The sequence below is a fragment of the Aethalodelphis obliquidens genome, unplaced genomic scaffold, assembly GCF_003676395.1.
Source record: "Aethalodelphis obliquidens isolate GAN/ISIS:26980383/991018 unplaced genomic scaffold, ASM367639v1 scaffold78, whole genome shotgun sequence".
NCBI lineage: Eukaryota > Metazoa > Chordata > Mammalia > Artiodactyla > Delphinidae > Aethalodelphis > Aethalodelphis obliquidens.
The window spans coordinates 6,974,977-6,996,042 of record NW_020838022.1 but is presented as its reverse complement, the minus strand read 5'-3'; the positions used below and the strand labels follow the sequence as shown (position 1 = coordinate 6,996,042).

Sequence of the window (21,066 nt, the reverse complement as noted above, 5' to 3'; positions counted from 1 at the left end):
CTCCTGCTCCTCCTCCTCCTCCTCATGCTCCTCCTTCTCCTCCTGCTCCTCCTCCTGCTCCTCCTCCTCCTCCTGCTCCTCCTTTTCCTCCTGCTCCTCCTCCTCCCCCTCCTCCTCCTCCTGCTCCTCCCCCTCCTCCTCCTCCTGCTCCTCCTCCTCCCCTCCCCCTCCCCCTCCTCCTTCTTCTTCTTCTTCCTCTTCTCCTTCTCCTTCTTCTTCTCCTTCCTCTTCTTCTTCTTCTTCTCTTTCTCCTTCTCCTTCTCCTTTTTTTTTTTTTAAATCTGCTGTGCCTTGTTTTATGGTTTTCAGTTTCCTGCCACAATTGTGAAGCTTGGTGTTTTCCCTTTGAACAAAATGTGCATCACTGTTTTACAATCAAGCTTGAAAATTCTGGTATTGGGAGTTCTTCTGCTTTCTATTGGCTGTCATTTCTACTGGTTCTCGCTCATAGTGTCTTAAATCTTTATGTGTTTGATTATGCGTTGGGCATTAGATTTTAAATTAAAGACATAATTTGAAGCCTAGGATATTGTTACATTCCTTTAAAGAAGATTTGTTTTCCCTAGGAGCCTGGGACTGCTAGCTATCTGGAATACCCTTAATCCAATTTCAAGGTGTGTGGTTTGTGGGGATGGGTTACTCTGATGAATGGAAGGCAGACTGCAATGCATGTGACAGCTGGTTTATTTCCAAGTCATCCTTACTCCTAGGCTACAGCTTTTCAGGATACCAGCCCAAGGCAGGCGATGATTTACCAGAGTCTTCGTCTTGGGCTGACGCTGGACTCTGACTTTTGTTCCCTGTCCCTGGGAGGCCACTGGAAGCACTCGGTCTCTTGGCTTCTTCTTCCCGATTGAAAAAGTCTCTTTGAGCCAAAATGACCCGAAGAGCTGGTCTCATTTCTCCTGGATATTGGCTCTCTATTTTCTGTCTTGTTAAGTGTTTCATGCTTAAGGATATTTTAAAATTATGTTGTCCACCTTCTTTGATGTCTTCAGCAGGAGTGTTGGCCCAAATGACCTAGCCTGCCATTTGCAGAAGCTGAAGTCTCTCTTCCCCATTTTGGTGGCGTATAGCCTCCAGCAGCTTCCTGAGAAAGGAAGGAATTTGTTGAGACCCTTCATGTTTGAAAATGTTTATATTCTATCCTGATGCTTAATTATTGCTTTGGCTGGATAGAGAATTCTAGGTTGGATCTTAATTTTCCTTCAGAATACTGAAGGAATTACTTCCTGTATTCTAGCTGCCTGTATTTCTCTTGAAACATCCAAAGCCATTCTGTTTCCTGATCCTTTGCGTGTAATCTATTTTTTTCTCCTGGAAGTTCCTAGAATCTTCTCTTTATCTTTGTGTTTGAGAGTTTCATGATGACGTGCCTTGATGTGGGCTTTTCCCATTCACTATGCTGGGCACACAGTGTATTCTGCTAAACGGGAAATTCATGTCCTTCAGTTCTGGGCATTTTCATGTATTATTTCTTTGATAATATCCTCTCCACTTTTTTTTTTCTGGCTCTCTTTCTAGAACATCTATGATTTGTCTCCTGGAACAATCCTCTAATATTCTTTTTTTCTTTCCTTTCCTATTTTCCTACTCTGCCTTTTTGTTCTACTCGCTGAGAGATGCCCTAAACTTTTCATTTCCAAGAGCTTTTTCTTGTTTTTTAACTGCTCTTTTTTTTTTCTTCTTGAAGAATGCATAAATTATGTCTCTGAGGATATTGTGGATTTTTTAAAGTTCTTTTCTGCTGTATGCATTATTTCCTTTATTTGAGTTTCTTTTTTCCATTTGTTGGTTTTAATCTTAAAGGCTTTTTACTACTGTCTTGGCCAGTGCCAGGACTACAGGGAGGCAAATAGGACACCCAGGGGGCAACATTTAGGGAGGTGCTCACGTCTCAGGCCCATGCAAGTGCAGGGTCAGCTGGAGAGGGTGGGCACTTCTCTTGCCTCACTCTCATCCCAGCTCTGGACCCTGATCCTGGGCCCTGATCCAGATTTAGGGATGAGATGCTAACACGCTGACTGGAAGCTCTGTGGCCTAGGTCGGGCCTGTCCACCGGCTTCACTCAAGAAAATTGGACCAGCACACAGACATTTCATTCTGACATCTCCAAATGGAGAGTATCTTAATTTGCGTTTCCTCAAAAGTAGAGGCTGAGAAAAGGATTTGAGAGCAGGTAATTTATTTGGGGGTTGATCTTGGGAAGCTGGAAGGAGGGAGCTAAGAGAGTGACACAGGGAAAGAGGAAAAGCCAATATAATCGTGTGCTATTGAGGTCACCCCTGTGGGAAACATGGGTTTTATTCCACCCAGGGCCTCCCTAGAAGCTTTGAGGCCTCCCAGAATTGACCACTGAGGAGCAGGAAGTTACAGCCTTTAAACACAAGCTCCCATCTCCCTGTCAGGTGAGGGTTAAGCCTGGGTCTTATTAACCCTGGGGTGTTAATTGACCACAATTACAAGATGCAGGATCATGGTGCCTGCCTCCCGATTCATACATTGGCCTCTTCTCACTATGTCCTCTGCTGGCAGAGGGGGCAAGGGATCTTTCTCCAGCCTCTTTCATGAGGGCACTACTCCCATTCCTGAGGACGGCTCCACCCTCAGGACCTAATCACCTCCCACCCTGACCTAATCAGGCCCCACCTCCTAATACCATCACCTTAAGGGTTAGGTTTCAACATATAAATTTTCTGGGGTGGAGACACAAACATTCAGACCATAGCACATACGGCATCAGAGAAGGCCTTGAAACTGAAAGCAAAAAGAGACCTAATGCTCCCTGAAGGTCAGCCGCTGCCAGCATGAGGTCAGTCTGATCTTGTACAAAATGGTGCACTTGTGCAGATGAAATCAAAGGTGGCCTAGGTAGAAGGGACGAGAGGCATCAGAGGTGTCTACTACATAGAGTAAAACCCCACCTCCTACCTGGGCTCATAAGCCAGGTTGCCAGGATTCTGGACGCTCAGCGGGGAAGGGAGGTTGGGGCGAAGGTGGTGGAGTTCTCATTCATTTAGACTTTCAGTTAATCCTTTCCATTTTGGTTTGGTGAATAGCTCTCATCCTCAGCTGTGTCACGTGTTAGCAACAGCAGATCTTCTAGAATTCACCCCCACTCCCATATTGGTGCCTTCCTCAACCTACTTGGACCAAGACGCCCCACATGTGCCAGGCTGCCCCTCCACATGGATGCGTGCTCACAGGTTGGCAGCGCCATGCCGAGGTTTGTGTCCCGAGGGTGGTTGCGTACAGACCTTTCGGCTCCCCGGCTCCCCTGTCGCGCATCCCCCGTCCAAGTACCTAAGCGCATCCGGAGCAGAGGTTTAAAACCCTTGGGCGGTAGCTGGTCAGCCTTGGGTGGAGGTGGTTGGCCCTGGGGGGAGCCGGGAGGCCTGACCTTTCTCCCCCAGACTCCGACCCCAACCCAGGTCCGGGTAACGCACATGGGTCCACCCACGAGGCCACAGGGAGGGGTGGCCCTCCGGAGTCGTTGCCCGAGAGTGTGCCTGCGCCCCCCGTTCTTGGGGAAGGTGGGAAGCCCTGCATGTCTCCAGGATGTCCCAGCAGTACCTATGCTCTGTGGTTAACTCTTCTGACCTGTAAGAGTCTGGTCTCCTCCTGGAGGTCTGGAAGCACCCTCTGGTGAGGTGCTGAGCCAGAGGGGCTCCCCCGCTGCTGGGCCCCTGGCAATAAAACTGGGATGACTCAGCGGTGGATCATTCTGCTGCCGTGTCCTTGAAGAATGCAGCTAGCTACCAGAATTAATGTCTCTGTGAGTTTGACTACCATAAAAGCATATAACTCATATAAATGGAATCATACGATATTTGCCCTTTTGTGTCTGGCGTATTTCACTTAGCATAATGTCTTCAAGGTTCATCCATGTTGTAGCATGGATCAGAAATTCCTTCCTTTTTAAGGCTGAATAATATTCCATTGTATGGATATATCACATTTTCTTTATCCATGCATCTGTAGATGGATATTTGGGTTATTTCCACCTTTTGGCTACTGTGAATAATGCTGCTATGAACACTGACTGGTGTATACATATCTATTTGAATCTCTGCTTTCAATTCTTTTGTGTATATATGCAGGAATGGGATTGCCGGATCACATGGTAATTTTATGTATAATTTTTTGAGGAACTGCCATGTGGTTTTCTACAGCTGCTATACCATTTTACAAGAAATGCACAAGTGTTCCAATTTCTCCATGTCCTTGCCAACACTTGTTATTTTCTGTTTTTTTTTCCATAGTAGTCATCCTAATGGGTGTGACATACATTTATTTTTAAGTATAATTTGATTTCACTATGATAAACACAAAACCATTTCCACTTGCCATAACAAAAGGAAACTAAAAATAATCACATAATACTAAATTAAAAAAAATCCCCTTTACTGTCTAACGATTCTCTCACCTACCCCCAGTATTGCTCTCACATTATGGAACTAGGAGTACAGAAGTACAGGGTCCCCTTCACCCCTTGGTCCTTCCCCATCCTCACTTTTGGTCCTAGAGCTTAATAGCGCATCAGACTTATGCTCCAAGAAGTGATAAATCAATACTGGCAAGAGGGAGTACCCTGCTTATGGATTGCTACGTAACAAACCACCCCAAAATGTAGTGTCTTAAGACAACAACAATCATTGATTTTGCTCAGGAACCTGCAATTTGACAGGGATGACTTGTGATATCCAGGGACTCAGCTGGAATGATCCAAACCGCTGGGGGCTGGAACAGTTAGGGGCTGCCTGGGCATCTCTTTCTCTCCTTACTGGAGTCCACAGCATCTCTTCACATGGTTTCTCCAGCACCACATCCTCAGAGCAGCTGGACTTGTACGTGGAAGTACAAGGCTCCAAGAGACCCAGGTGGAAGCTGCAAGGCCACTTCTGTCACACTGGGCAGCAAGGCACTGAGGCCAGCCCAGATTTGAGGGGAGAGGACACAGACCCCATGTCCCAGTGGGAGCAATGTCAAAGAATTTGTGGCCCTTGTTGGAAACTAACACAACACTGTGAATCAAATATACTCCAATATAAAATAAAACGTTTCAAAAAAAAAAGAATTTGTAGCCCTCTTTTATCCACCAAAGGGAGAAATGCTTGTCTCGTAGGCACTCCACTCCGAAGACCGTGAGTATGGTAAGCAGATGGAACTTCCCAACTGGAGCAGTGGCAGGATGATGCCATAACTCTGGGGAGACAGAGGTAGAGAGGAAGATGCGAGGGTGATGGGATGAGGCTGTTTTCTTCTCTTCTGGCTTTCCCTGGGAGGCAGACTTTCACAAGCTAAGAGCTGAAAAAAATCATCAAGCAGCAGTTTGCCCCATCTGCTGGACTTCCCGTGCGTTCATGATTGCCTTTGAACTCTTTGTGGTTCTGGACTGAGCTCGGGAGCCTTTCCAGTCTTTGTGGGGCGTAACAATGCTAGTTTACATACCCATGGCATGAAATAAATGGAGGCAATACCTGAATCTTGTGACAGGCTGAACTATGGCTTTAATGCTTCATGTGTTCAAGCGAGTGTGGGAACCAGATGCAGCCAAGCAGGCAAGACTCTCCAGAGCTCTGCAAGGAGCATGTTCAGTTCCAAGTGACAGAGCACAGATTTGCGATATAATTTGCAACATAATGCGGTTTTGATTTTATAAATATTTTCATCTTATATCAGGAGCTTTTTCAACTTGGCTGTGACAGTATCCCCTTCAGTACTCTCCAGATGAGTAGGTGACAATGTGTTTTATCACGAGATACTTTTGAAAGTGAGAGGACGCTGCTGATAATTATGGCAATAAAATAGGCCGAAACCAGGACTGTCCCAGGAAAAGGACTTCTGCTCATCGTACCCCTGAGCCATCTCTACAATCAGCCCCGTCAACCAGCTGGGGTGGAGCACCCCCTCTGCAGTGTCAGGCACAGATTTAGTCTCCATAGGGGAGGTGGTGAAGGCGAGTCCTCATGCAGCTTCCTACTGAATTGCAGGAGTCTCACCTGAAAAAAAGCCACCTCTACTATGAGCAAAGTGCCTGGACATGAGAGTGGCTGGAGCTCAAAGGAGGTTCTACGTGGGTGGGTGCGGTCAAGGGAGTCTTCTGGAGAAGGAAGCACTTGGGATGGGTCTTAGGTGGGTGCATTGGGGCAGGGAGAGGGCAGCCTAGACGGGAGCTCCTATGGGCCTTCCCTTCAGCTACCATGTTCCGGTCAGTGGCATCTGTACCCCACGTAAATGGAAAATGGAGCAGCCCAGGGAAGGCTGAAGCACACAAGCAATGCGGGCGGGGAGCAGTGGGAGTGCCAGAAGAGCTGGGCCTGGAGCGCTTCCCAGAAGCACTTTATTTTCCTTCTAAGTTGTGTTTCATCCCAGGAACCATGACGTCCTCTTCATGAGAGTATTTCAGAAATGGAGCAGATTGAAGTCCCAGCCATTCCAGCCTTTTCACGGTCACCACTTCCAACCTGGCCTGCCTCAGATTCAGACTTCTGTGAAAGATCACATGAGTTCTCTGCTCAAGAAGTTTCAGCCTCCCTTGTTTATAGTGTAGATTCTCTCTCTCTCTGGTCCTTATCCTTAGCATGTACATTCTTCCACGATCTGGCAGGCAGCACTGTTTCAGCTGCAAGTGACAGAAGCACAACTCAATCTAGAATGCAGACTCCACGAGAGCATTGTTTAACACTATGTCCAGACCCTAGGATGGTGCCTGGCACCTAGAAGGTTCTCAGTAAGTATTTGTTGAATGAATCAAATGAAACCTGCTTAACAAAAAAGCAACAGACCATACGTGCTCTGGACCTTGAATCAGGGACTTAAGTTAGGTCATTTGCCTCCCTCCCCTCCCACTGCCCCCCCTTCCTCCTGTGTTTCTCAGTGTTTCTGTGTGCATGCTGTTCGCATTCTCTCCTGCTGAAGATGGACTTCCTCCCAGTGATGGACATGGAAGACCAGGGTGGGTGAGGGCATAGCCCCATACAGCCCCAAGCTTAGAAACTGCAAGAGAGACTATTTCAGGATTAAACCCCCAGCCCCCGAATCAGAGAAGTATTCTCATTGGTTAGGCTTGGGTCACATGAGCTTTTTCGAGCGTAATCCATGTGGAAAAGGGCATGGGATACTATGGGATTGGCCTGACCTGGGCCATGTGCCTGACATGAGGCTCTAGCAGTTTCCTGTGATGGGCAGCTCTTCCAGAATCATGTGACTGGCTGGGGAGAGCAGGGCAGCTGTTATCAGAAGTCGAGGACCCTCGTACTGGCAGGAAAAGCAAACAGCCAAAGGTCTAGAGACGAGTGCGTAAATCCTCCTAATGAGACTGGGGTGGGAGTCATGGGGCAGCCAACAAACTTGAAATGACTTTGAGATCTCAGTTTTATCTTTTTGACTCTGTGCTTGTCTTAGAAAAACAGTGCTTTAAATGACCCACTACTGAATCAAATTTGTCCTCTAGGAAGTTGTGCCATATGTATTCTGTGGGACACTGTTTTATCTCCTCTAGGGTCTGCATAGCCCACGCTGAGAAGCTATACTTGACCTTAGCAATTTCCCCCAGACCTACCTCCTGACCCCTGCATTGGCACAGCTCATCCATCCCTGCCTGTGCCGGCCATTGTCCCCTACCTAGAATGTCCTCGCCTGCCTCTTCTGGCCCCATCCACCTTCGCAGGTGCTCTTCAAGCCCCACATCCTTTCTAGCGGCTTCCTGGGTCGCTCTCTCTGTCCTTTAGACGCGGTGTATTACAGTGGAAAGAGCCCTGAAGATGAAGGTTCAAGTTCTAACGTCGCCACCAATTCTCTGCGTGACCTCTCTACAAGTTATTTCCTCTCTCTCAGCAACTCGGTTTCCTCTTCTGTAAAATGAGGGATTGCACTGACCCTGTTAGCAAAGGGAAGCTCCCAGCTCCTTCTGTGCCGGCCCCTGCCCTGCCCCCCAGCCCCTCTTGGGCTGGAGCTTTTTTTCTCCGGTAAATGAAATGAGTTTATAGTCAGTGCTTATGTTAAGAGTTCTCTCTCTGTCTCTCGCCTTCTCCGCCTCCCCGCCCCCTCAGCTGGACAGGAAGGCTTCCATTGAGGAAGGGGGCCCTCCCACACCCTTCCCCTATTCCATGCTCTTGGTCTAGCCTAGGCGAAAGGAAGATGCTGGATAATTCAGCTAAGCAAAGCAGATTTTCTGTATGGTCTGCCCTGGCTCAGAAGAAGGTCAAAGCCCCAGCTCTGTACCCAGTAGCAGACAGAGGACAGGATTCGTGTGTTCAAGGGTGCTTTGGACCAGCATCATCTTCACCTGCTTCTCTCCCATCTTCTCCTCTCCCCACAAGTAAGTAGCCCAGAGCTAGGCACCCCGAAAATGTGCTCAGATTGCTAGAATGCGGCAGAGAAAAATGCGTATGAAAGATTAAAGACGAGCACGCCTATTTTTGCAAAAGGACATGTTTGGTTGTATGATTATTTGTCCTTAAGCAGAAAAGGGGCATGGCACCAGGAAACTGGAGGAACGTTCTCAAAGTCTATTTTTGCCTCACAACTGCAGCTTCTGCTTTAAGGAATATGATGGACATATTTCAAAAGTTATGTTTAATAATATGGACTTGCTACAGGGTGTGAATGATTCTTTGGGGGGGGAAAACAGCTTCCCCAGAGCGCTTCTAAAAGGATCGGGGGGGACCCTAGTCCTCTTCTGAGGTAGTGTCTCTGTTCAAATCAGTGCAACTGCCTGGTGTGTCTCCAAATGCCTCTGTCTCTCTTAAGGGAACAGGGAAAGCTGAAATTCGAGTGGCACATGTGTTTTCCACCACCAGGGTTGCTATGGAGTGCAGCAGAGTTGTGGGAAATGCAGGGGGTTTATCTGCATCTGCAAAAAGTTAGCTAAGTGGAATTAGACTTTCTGTAAGGTGTTTTCCTGACTCAGGCATGTCCCAAACTGGCCAACGTGTCTTGAGGCCCTGGGCGGCAATCCAAGTCCCGCGACCTCAATTGCTCCTGGAGGAAAAGCAGCCTGTTTCAACTTTCTACACTTCTTAAAGTGTTACTTTGATTAGACAGGAGATAGCAGTTTGTTTAGCAATAGTACTATTATTCCTCTGTCATGGTTATATTTTTAAATTATACTTTCTCTTTCCTTTGCCAAGAGTAAATGATAACATACATTTGCACCACGGAGCCAACCAAAGCTGTGTAGGTTTTGCCCAGACAGGTTGGAAAATGGATTCTAGGCCCATTGCTACCCAAATAGGAAGACTTTCCCCATCCCTGGGTCAGGGGACCATGCTTTTTTTTTTTTTTAATAAGTACAAACTCTTTAAAAACATAAAATAAGTTTTATTATCGCTATAAAAGTAATGCATCTTGTTGTTTATACAAGTATTACTTGGAAAATACATAAAAGTATAAAGAGAAAGACAGATATCATCTATAATACTAGAACCCCAACAAAACTACTATTAAATTTTGCTATATTTCTTCCTAGGCTTTTCTCTAAATATTGATACAAAACTATGGATGCAAAATGTTCCCAATACACTTATATTACATATTCAGGAACATATTGCAAAAATAATTTTGTATCTTACTTTTATCACTTTATGATGTCATAACCCACAGATAACCATTATACAAGTTCTGGTTTATTCCCACCAGCCTTTTTTATCTGTATATTGATACAAAACCATGCATGCAAAATGCTCCCAATATATTTATACTGCATATTAGGAACACATCGCAAAAATAGTTTAGCATCTTTCTTTGATAGACTTTTGGTATCCGTCCTCCTAGCTTCTTTCCACATTATTGATACAAAACTATGAATGCAAAATGTTCCCAATACATTTAGATTACATATTAGGAACACATCGCAAAAATAGTTTAGCATCTTTCTTTGATCACTTTTTATACCACAACTCAGAGATAACCACTGTTAAAGTTTTGACATATTTCCTCTCAGCCTTTTATCTGTATGTTGAAACAAAACTGCATGCAGAATGCTCCCTGTATACTCAGATTGCATGGATGGGAATAGTGCAAAAAAATCTGCTCATTTCTTTTATCACTAAATGCTTCAGCCAGAGCATATTCTCTTGTCACATGTTAGAGACACCATATTTTATTTACCCAATCTTTGTTATTGGTCATCAGGATGTTTCTAATTTCTACCCTTAAAAATAGTTAAGTGAGTGACTTCTCTGGTGGTTGAGTGGTTAAGACTCCACACTTCCAATGTAGGGGGCGCGGGTTCGATCCCTGGTCAGGGAACTAAGATCCCACAAGCCGTGTGGCGTGGCCAAAAAAACCCAAAAATACTGAAATGAGCATCTTTAATGTATTCTTTTTTTGTGACTTTTTGTTCATGGAGTTTTTATGCCTTTTCTTGACCATGATATCGACTCAACATATTAAGGATGACCCTGTGTCTGTAGTGTTTATGGTTCATGTTTTTCCAGTTGTGTGCTTGAGCATAAATTCTTTAACATTCTAGCAAGCATATAAAATCTTATGCCTTAAATGAATTTCAATTCATTACAAAGAACTTAAATGATAGTTAAAGACACAAAGTCTGACCCTCCCCCATTAAACTATCAAAGTACAACTCATCCCCCTCCTTCCGTGACAGCAACCTTTTTCTTCCTTGCTTAGGGCCCACTTTTCGATCTTTTCATCCATGGGTCCTGTAATACTTACCAGTTGTATTGCTGTGAAGATGAGCGGCTCCCAGACCTTTCAGTTATCAATCTGTCACAAGTGCACAGTGGTATCTCGTGACATGATGATCCCCGAGACGTCTGAGGTCTGTGCATCCTTGACCCAAAATTGCTGCATCGCCCGTGACCCCTAAAGACTTTTCAGAGAATTATGTTTGACAACGTAACAAAAAATATGGCATAACGAAAGACACATTGTAAAAGCAGAGAAAGAACTTCAGCTCGAATCCCACCACCTTAAGCAACAAGTATGTTTGCTTTGATGTTCTTTCCAGTTTCTGCTCCTATACAGACCCGCTTGTCAACTGTGGTGTCCACATGATTTTATGTCCCTGATTTGTAAACATGGTATCATAAGCGTTTTCCAGGTTTCGACGTAGTCTTTAAAATTATTATTTGTAATGGCTGATGAAAAAGGTTCCATTGAGTGAGTGACTAAATTAAGTTAACCCCTATGGTTGGACATTCCATCTGTTTCCTTAAGACTAATTTGGTTGAATCTTTAGAAAGTATCAAATACGGTCAGAGATTTTAAATGATTTTAACACTGTTCTTGTTTGTGCACACCTACGTGTATACAGCTGCGCTATTTACTGTCACTATTTAGTCATCCTGGGGCCAGTCTTGGGCCTCACCCAGGAAGTGTCCAGGGTGTAGGCAAAAGCTCATCATACGACTTTCACCTCTAATTTTTCTAACCAAACAAATTCAACTCCATTTCCTGCTCTAGTCACTACTGTGTGTTCGGTTCTGATTAACAGATAATGACAGAAGCAGCACAGCACGAGGTCTGGAGGAAGAGGCCCCAGACTAGCCTAGGACAAATCCTCAACCTCCAGAAGCCCGTTTTCTTGTTGGCCGTTGCTTTTTTGACGTCTTATCCTATTTATCTCTCAGGGTTGTTGCAAAAAGAAACTATGAAAGCATTTGGCAAAGCATGTAAACGCACCCTAAAAAAAAGGCAAGATTTTGGGATTATTATGTTTCTGACTATTGCGGTTTTGTGGCCGGGACTTTAAAAAGTCTGGTCTTGGGGCAACAGTCGAGTCTGGCGAGCAGGTCAGGGTGGGGTTAGGGGACAGGTGAGGGAGCTGCTTTGGGAGAATCACGCTTCAAAGTCTTCAAGACTACAGGACACTGCTCTGTTCTCAGCTCCCAGACTAATAGCATCGGCCAAGCCGGGGCCACCGCCCAAACTCCCACGGCTGCTCAGATTCTAGAGCTCACTGGTGTAAGGAGAGTGCTCCAAAGCCAAGCAATGCCGGAAATGGAAGTCTGCTCAGGGCTCCTCCCTAATGGCTCAATTTACAATCCCCACAGGGGTCTACGTCTTTTTGAACTTGCCAAAGAGATCACTCCTGGAGCAGGGGGGGGGGGGATGGAGGTAAAGGCTGCAGATAGGTAAGATATTATGAAAGAGCTAACAGATCTTTGTTCATTTATTGAGCAGTAACTAACGGGTAGAATGACTGGGGTGTAGGGTGGCAGGGAGATACACATTTGCTATAATTGGTGCATAGATCGTTTTTCCTTTAAGAGTAATGTAATTATTCTAAATACAAAGGCATGTATCAAGTTTTAGGGTAATGAGGATAAGTTACACTGTAGGCTGATGGGAAAATAGATCTCTAAAAATTTATGCCAACTTGGATAGAGCCCCGACTCTAGTCTTTAATTCCTATTAATAAACTTTCATTGATCTTCCAAAAAATGCTTTTTGGACCTATTTCTATTTTCATCTTGTGTCGTCTCTCAGGAAAGCTGCCTAGAAGTTAACTCCCACCTGTGTAGGATGACCTTTTCTCCAAGTGTTGCCCTGAGCCTAATAATGGTCCAGGATTGGGGGAACAAACCCAGTCCCCTGCTGCCCCATCTGCCTTGATGATTTGATAGGTATGGTGTTTTTAAAACAATCAGCAAAATAATTTGCACTGCAGAGTCCTTAGTAGGTCTTTTTTAATTGGACAGTTACTCGTATTAGTGAAAATCAAAAGCAGCATACAATCATTCAATCTCCAAGCACTGGAGTGTATCCAACTGTTTTCCTATTTGGGGTTCCACTTTAGTCATTGTCTGTATGCACGCATAAATTTTTACAGAGTTGCAACCACTGCCTTTTTTTTGTGGCCCTGGTTATTGGCATCTAGTTTCCCAAGTAACATTGACACACATCTGTTCAAATCAATTGACGTTCCCATCATGACTGACTCATTTGGCGGGAAAAACAAGTTTACGTGCCAAATGGAACAAAGAAGCGTGGGTATCAGGGAGCAGCAGGGAGAAAGAAACGGTGGGAGAGAGTTATTTTGACTTACTGATCATAAAACATTTTCCAATACCATTTTTAAAGGATGTATAATATTACACCGAGTGATTGATTATATTTTACCCCATGGTGTGGGACACTTGGGTGGTTTTCAATACCTAGTGAGTTTAGAATGCATATAAATTACAGGATTTGAGAGATGACTGTATTTTCTTGAAACAGGAGTCTTCTGTGTCCAGATCCGGGCCACGGATCTGTGTTCCTTTGCTGGAAAAAAAAAAAAAAAGTCAGTACTGCTAACTGGAAATGCTGGATGCCTTCAAAAAATATCCCTGTGCTTAAAATATTTTTAAATTATGATCAATTCTAGCTTATAAAAGTAACCTATATATCTTGTCCCACAACTTACAGAAATGCGGAATTTTAAATTTAGAGCTTGACTAAACTTTTCCTAGTTTATGGGCCACGCCTGTCTAATAAACTTAATACAATGCCGTGTGCACACAGCTTCCTAACAAATAACATGTGCTGGGAAAAGATGAGGAAACAATGGAAAGGTGCCTCCTTGAAGGTGGTAACATCGGATCAATTGATCGTCGACTATAAATGGATTCATCTTACACAAGTCTCCCACACATTATGGTGCACATTTAGCAATGCTGAAAAACAATTTGAACGAATACCTTAGAAAGTTGTTACAGAGAATTTATAGTCTGGAACGAATTGCCATCTTCTTAATTGACACGGAAATGTTTGGCTAAAATATTGTTTTATTCACATTTCTCTCCTTGGAGAAAAATCTAGGCAAACTGCAACTTCGACCGTGTGAATAATGGTGAAAGATGACTGCTTTAAGTCAGAAAAAGGGCACCACGCAGTCTGAGGGCCCCGTGGACGCCCTCAATCTCGATGCCTCTTGGGGGCCCGGGGCAAAGCGCCACAGCGCATCTGGAAGGCAACGCCCCCAATCAGGGTCGCGGCTCCCGCCCTCCGCCCCTCGCGTTCTCTCACCTGCGTCCCGCTGGAGGGAGCCGGCGGGCGCGGGCGTGGTCCTCCCGGAAGGTGGGCGCTGGCTGCTGCCGGGCTTCCTTCTGGCTCGAGGGGACCCGTCCCGAGGGGGGAGAAAGGGAGAAAAGGGAGCTGGTGAGAGGCAGGGGGTCAGCCTCGAGGTGCCTCCCCAACCCCAAGCACTAAGCCTGGCGGGTGCGGGAACCTGTTCGCCGTTCAGGCCTCGGGATTGCTGGCCTGCGGGGCCCTGGGCCGGCCGGGAGCCAACTCTCGGGCTTCCCGGTCCGGGGATCGCGGCCGGGGTGGGGCGGGGCGGCGGCGGCGGCGGCCGCGCAGAGCCGGACTGGCCCCAGGCAGCCGGGTGGCGGCGCCCCGGGAGCCCGAGGGTCCGCGGCGGCCGGAAGGGCCCCGACCCGCCCGCGTCCGCCGTGGCGCAAGGGAGTCTGGGAGAGTGCGCGTGGGGGCGGCGGGAGCCTGAGCCCCGTCTCCGGGCTGCCTGGAACCCCGGGCTCCCCAAAGCCGACGTCCTCCGGGGGCTCCACTGGTAAGCCCAGTTCCCGGCAGCCCGTCCAGACAAGAGGGGTTTTCGTGTGCTTGGTTTCTTTCAGGATGACGGAAAGCGTGGGAAAGATTCCACACCTCCCTCTGTCTTTGCCAATAGTCCTTGACCTGCCCGTGCGCCGGATCAAACCAAACTCCTAAAGTGATTTTTACAGGCGAAGTGCGACGTCAGCCAGAGAGTGAGCCCTCTCTTTTCCAGGCCCGCTGTGAAGCTCCTAGCGTAGACTCGGGGCCCCCAGGAAGAGATGGAGGTGGCTTTCGAGGTCATTAGCAATAGCGTCCAGAGTCCAGGGGGGCAGGAAGAGGCCCTGAGTCGACAGCTCAGGTGCTGCCATTTTCTCAGGAGCTGTCAAGCTAGTGCCCTGCCAGCGGGGCAATCCCTTATGGGAGGCCCCCGGGCGACCAAGGTGGCCTTGGGGCGGCGCGTCCAGGGTAGAATTCTGGGACCAGATTTTGGGAGATAGGGCAAGATAGGGCAAGCAGCAGCTTGAAACGCAGAGCTTCATTCCACAGCCACCCCCTCGGGTCCTCGCGCTCCCTTCAGGCCTCAGATCGGGCAGGTCAGCGCCTCTCCACGCCGCCTGGGATTCACCGGCGGACCAGGCCCCGGGCCTCGCCCGATCTCGACAGAAGCTCCCCCCAACACAGACAGGAAGAAGGGTGGAGAGGGTGTCGAGAAGGGGCCAGAAACGTTCACCTTTTCTGGACTCCAACGTCCTTTCCACATGCAGGACGCGAGCCATTTACCAGGAGCCGCAGAGCGGCGTGGGGACTGCTTGCAGCGGGTCACCTTCCGGCGTCCCCGCTACTCCTTTTCCAATAACCGCCCCCCCTATTTAGTTGTTGGGTCTTGAAGGTATTCTTTCTTCGTTTTTTGTCCTGTGGGTGGTATTCTAGTTAATCACTAGGAATTTTTTTCCTATCGTTTAAATTTTACCCGGGTAGGGAAAGGAGTGCTGAAATGCAGTATCTTTTTCACACCTATTTACACATTCAAAGGCGGGCAAAGGTTGGACGGAGGAAAAACGCGCCTCTCCCGGGTCTCGCTGCTGGGGCGGACACGGCGGGCGCTGGACTGGGACTTACCTAGTGGGTGGGCCCGTGCAGGAGTCCCAGCCTTGCCCGGGCAGCAGAAACAATACTCCAGAGCACCGATCGCCCACTGCAGTACTGTTCCCGCTGCTAGGGCACGGCTGAGTGCGGGGCGCCGCGTCCCTCCTCGGCTCGCATAGCCTGCGCACGGCCCTGACCACCCCCAGCCCCTGGCATGCAGTTGCGCCCTCCCCGGACTCTGGCGGGGCCTCGTGGGTGGGGAAAGGGGGCAGAGGGGGAGAGGAAGAGAGACGCAAGCCCCCGCCCACCTACCTGCTCCAGAGCTGGCCTGGGGAGCAGGCGCCCCGCGGGAGCGCACGTCCAGCAGAACCCCACCTTCCTACTTCCTCGCGAGGGGGTATAGCAGCGCCTCACGTTTTGAACCGTTTAAAGCACTTCAAAACATGAATTGCTGCTGCATCCCCTCGGAGTCAACGAAGGGGGATCGCTCTGGGGTACCTGCAGATGGAGAAAGGCAAGGTGACTGGAAGGAAGCCTGGTCCCGCCCCGTCCAATGGCGAGGAATAAAGCAAAATGTCAGTCCAAATCGACGTACTTTTTAGAACTTCGCCGTTTGATTTCCAGGATCGGCAGGTGTAGTGAAAAATGAGACTCTCAATTTTTTTCCCCCCAGAGGATGAATCTTGGAAAAGTGTAGCGGTGAAAAGTCAAGGGCTGAGAGAGAGGAATTAGGGTGGGAAAGAATCTTACCTCTGAAGGTAAGAATAGTAAGAAAATAAATTGAGGCAGTTTGGCAACATCTGGATCACTCTTGCCAGCTTCAAAGTCTTAGTGAAACTTCTACCTGATGTATATTATAACTAAGTCTCACTCAATGTCCCCACTAAAAAAAATAACTTTTCATTTATTGACTTAAAGAAGATCACCAAAATGTCTTTGGCAGCTTCAGTTAATTTTAACATATATGATAGCTGGGAAATATAGATCCATCCACAGAAGCATCAGACGTCCTCTTTAACTCGCCAGTGTTTCATTATTACAGCAAACACCCTGCTTTGAGTTCTTTTTAAAGGTATTAAAGAATGAGAGATAACTGTCCCGAGTTGAAATATCTGGATGTTTACACATGAAACTGATTACTCAAACGTATTTATAAATATTTTATACCTTTCAATGTCACCTATCAAAACATAAATCAAAAAGTTTCAATACTTGACGTCAAATCACTCCTTCTTGTCTCAAGCAGTTCCACAGAAACTCTTTCACGTCCTGAAATGGCCGGCACTGTGCATACTCCTTAATGATTAACTCATTAGATACCACTTTTTCCTTTTTAAAATGGACACACATTAGTAATAAGTTACATGCATCCTCCCCCATACTGTTTAAAGGAAACAGTCAATTAAGCATAGAAGAAACTACTACCCTGTAACCCTCAATCACAAACCTAAAAGTTAAAACAACAAAACCGGTACAAAACTCTAATGGTTTTGAAAGTTAAAATACGTTTCAATACAAGTATTAGACACTCAAAGTATCCACGTCTGCTAAGTGTTTGGTTCATTTAAAAGTTACATCGGTTTTTCAAAACCAGTATAATGGACGCTGTGTCCTGCTTATTAGTTAATAAAGTGTGCAGAGTATTCAATGAGACTAAGTACAAAATTCATAACACCAGACTGAGATCCAGTGTTACCAAATGCACTACTTGTGTCACTGTAAACTAGTTTATTAATAATAACCCCGCTCCCTAAATTGGCACATACATTTAAGTGTCTCTAAATTTCATCTTGTTTTGGCTACGCTATTCACAAACAACTTTGACTTTTGGTATTAATGGAGATAAACGTCCTTGGTTGCCCTTAAAAAGAAAAAAACAAAAACAAAAACATGTTTAGCAAACGTACAGTTATACTTTAAAACTCCACAACCTTCTCCCAATTAAATATTTATGTTCCACACAAATATGTGAACCATCACATCAGATGTTAAAGTCATCACTAATTTAACATTTCCTTATTGACTACTTAGAAAAACAAAAGTTCATTCGAAATAGCAACGGTGTCAAAGGCGAAGGTCCCTTCCAGATTGCTCTGCAAACTCACTGGAATCGAATTCACTTGTACTTTTCACTTAACCCCTTTTTTTTCTCCCAGTGACAGTACAACGATTTACATTCCTAAAAAGCCACCTTGCTCCCCTAGTTTATGGATTTCCCCTTAGATTGAAATTTACTTACGAAAAGAGATTACAAAGAAGCGTCTTGTCACTCCAGAAGAGAGTCAGTCGCTGATACAATAGACAAAGAATCGATACTTTTGAGTTGCCCATAGCCCCACACCCCTCCTTCCGAACTGAACTGTTTGGCCAGATCATTTAAGAGCCGAAGAATACGCCTCTTCCTCTGTTCATATTTTACAACGTTTTGTCTTAATTTTGTAGATGCCTTCTCCCCCCCCCCCCCCCACAGACACGATGTACCTTCCCTCGGCGCATTCGTGCCAACTTTCCCAATGTCAAGTTTCCTACAGGGAAAACTAAATAACCTTGAAAGTTTTAATAGGGAAAAGACAATGCAAAATTAATCACACATTTATTTCCAAGACATATTTTACTGCTTGCAAATTAAGAGCCACAAAAAGTCCATTTACAGTCTGTCAAAACCAGTCGATCCCGACCCTGGCGAGGCTGACAGGCGGTCACTGCCCCTTACTCGATTTTCTCTTCCCGCCCCTCCATGTTAGCTTTTTTCAGCCCGTTTCCTAAGAATTCTCCCGGCCGCACTCATGTGTCTGTTCGCCCACACCCCGACCCCCAAACGTGCTTCACAACCCCAAAGCGACACAGAACTTTTTCAGCATTGTCACCAGATTTTTTTTCAGTCTGCCGTAACCAACGTTATTATAGGGAGAAACGCCAGCCAACAAGTCCCTTTTTAAAAAAATCGCATGTCACCTCTCGATCCACTCGAAAATGGCGCCGAAATCGAAGAACTTCTTAAATTTCATTGTCAGCTTTTTGCAAAGGTTTCTGGGATTTCCCTGCGAAGCTGCTTCGCCGCGTCTGAGAGCTAGCGAACGAGCAAGCAAGCAAAAGAGAGAGGGAGGAATGTGCGGGTGCGGAGGGGTGAAACAGCGAGAGAGCAGGGCCCGGGCGGGGAGCAGAGCAGGGGCTTGGGGGACGGCGAGGGCGCGGGGCGTGAGGGGCCGGGCACCGAGCCACAGGGACCGAGAGCCGGGCGCGGAGAGCCGGGAGCCGGGAGCCGGGGGTCGGGGTGGTGGCGCGGAGGGCGCGCTCCCGCGCTGGCTGCAGCCGAAGCTCGGGGAGCGGCGTGGCGGAGGCGGAGCGGAGCGCGGGGCCGGAGCCGTGCGCACCCGGGGAGGCGAGCTGGGCGGCCGGCGGAGAGCCTCCTGCAGCTGCTCTAGAAAAAGCCGGCTCCGGGGGCGTGGCCACGTGGTGCCCACGCCCCTCCTTCCCCGCGCCGCTCCCGGCCCGGGGGCGGAAAGGGGGAGGAAAGGGGGAGTGGGGGAGCGGGAGAGAGGTGGGGGATGAGGGGGTGCAGGCGCTCGACGCCACGACCTTGGCCCGCAGGCGGGAAGGGCCGAAAAGGGCACAGGGCGCCCAGTATAGCCGGTACAGAGCTGAAGAGCGGGGGTTCAGGGAGAGAAAATGGGAAATGGCAAAGCCACGGGCACAGGGTAGCGCAGAGCGCACCCAGACGCGTAGGACGGACGCCACCCCCCGCCCACTGGTTCCCCCGCAGTGTCCTCTGAGCTGCCCGGAGGGAGCAAGGTGGCTGCGCAAAGCCTCTGGCGCGGTGCTTGCTGGGGGTGCCTGACTTGGTTGGGGGAGGAAAAGCGGGGCCTCGGACCGCAGGAGCTTAGCGCTCTTCCCACGCGTTTGAGGCCAGCCTCGTCGGGACTCCCCTGCCCTCTCCACCCTGCCAAGCCCTCAGGGAGAGAGGCCCCGGGGCAGGCCCCGTACGTGCAGGCCGTCCGCTGGGGGGACAGAGCCCGGAGGGAGGGAACAACTGTCTGCACACGTCCCAGTCCAAGAAGGGAAACTGATTGTAAGACTGACCGGGGCAACAGGAGGGAAACGAGCCCTTATTGGGAATGCTACAGGCTGTTAGGGACGGAGAGTCTATTTTCTTAGGTGTGAGAATGGTATTGAAGGTAAGTAGGAGGATGCCCTTATTCTCAGAAGATGCAGGCTGGAGTGGCGAGGTGAAATGTCACCGCGGCTGCAGTTTTCAAACGATACAGCTAACACAGGCACACATTGTGCCAGAGAGAGGAAGCAAGTGTTGCAGTGTTGCAGTGTGTTGTTACATCCAGGTGGGGGGTAAACGGACGTTCGTTGTGCTCTTCTTTCAACTTTCCTGTCTATTTGCAAAATTTCATAATAAAATTTTTGTGAGAACCCCCCCCCCCTTTTAAAAACAGCGCCTGAACGCTGTCTAAGAAAATGAGCGCGACTTCCTTCTCCCTCCCTGTCCCGGGTGGGACAAATCTGCGAGCACGCAGGGCTCAGACCGAGCGGGTTCTGGACGGGAAGGGCAATGGGTAGCGCTGGCCGCCAGGGGCCAGCGCCCCAGGCACGGGACGCAGGCCCGAAGAGGCCCCGGGGGTCTCGGGGCAGGTGGGCTGCCAGGCGCACAGCGAGGCGGAGGAGCTGTGGAGCGCGCCGGCCGGGGCAGGGGGCTCCGCGGGCGGCTCTCAGCCACCCCGGGTCCGACTCCGACTAGCTCCGCTCAGCGCTGCAGGGCCGCCCGCGCCGCTGACGGGTGAGGAAACCAACGGGCCGCGGGAAGCGGAGCCGCGCGCCTGGCGTTGCCGCCGCCGCCCGGGTCCCCCGCGCTCCCCGAGGGAGGCTGTCGCGGCCTGTCCCCTGCGCCCTGCGCGCGGGGTGGTGAGGAATCGCGCGCGGCACTGGAAAAAAAAAATCAGGTGCCGGAAGAAAATAGCAACGCACACACGAAATCAGTATAAAGAAAACCATGGACTCCGCCGTGCTCGGCGCTCGAGTTTCTTGAGCTACTTAACTCTCGCATGCATTTCACTGTGATGTTTCTGGAGCGCTGATGGAAACTTAATTTCTTTGCAAGGGCGATCTCGCAGACTCAAGGCACTGCAAGTGCTGCGCGGCCTGTCGCTGGCCTCTGTGGCTGTTTTCTCTTTCTTTCTTTTCTTTCTTTCCTTCCCTCTTTCTTCCTTTCTTTTTTCTTCTTTCTTTTTTTTTTTTTAGAGGTGGGGGGAGGGAGAGTAGAGTCTTCCAGGGTCTGCAAAACTGTTTTGAAAAATTAACCAAAAAGATTTTACAGACCAAGATTTGATTTTCAGGAAAGGTTTTAAGGCTGCAGTGACTTGTACGGCTTCCGTGGGCGGTAAAAAGTTACTTCTAAATGATAATTTCCCTCTGAAAGTCTTCAAAACTCTTCGTGGACAGGGCTGAAAGTTTGTCAGGCTGTCAGACGTG

At 48.2% G+C, this 21,066-nt stretch overlaps 1 protein-coding gene across 1 annotated transcript; it reads right to left on the bottom strand.

The window, feature by feature from the left end:
* Window positions 1–12,639: 12,639 nt before the first annotated feature.
* LOC113612532 (basic proline-rich protein-like) lies at window positions 12,640–18,327 on the bottom strand. The gene is made up of 4 exons (XM_027092463.1): window positions 18,302–18,327; window positions 17,014–17,035; window positions 13,978–14,575; window positions 12,640–13,233 (listed from the first exon to the last, which is right to left on the bottom strand). The coding sequence occupies exons 1-4, from the start codon at window positions 18,325–18,327 to the stop codon at window positions 13,118–13,120; spliced, it is 762 nt and encodes a 253-aa protein (XP_026948264.1). The 3' UTR covers window positions 12,640–13,117.
* Between the last annotated feature and the right edge of the window lie 2,739 nt (window positions 18,328–21,066).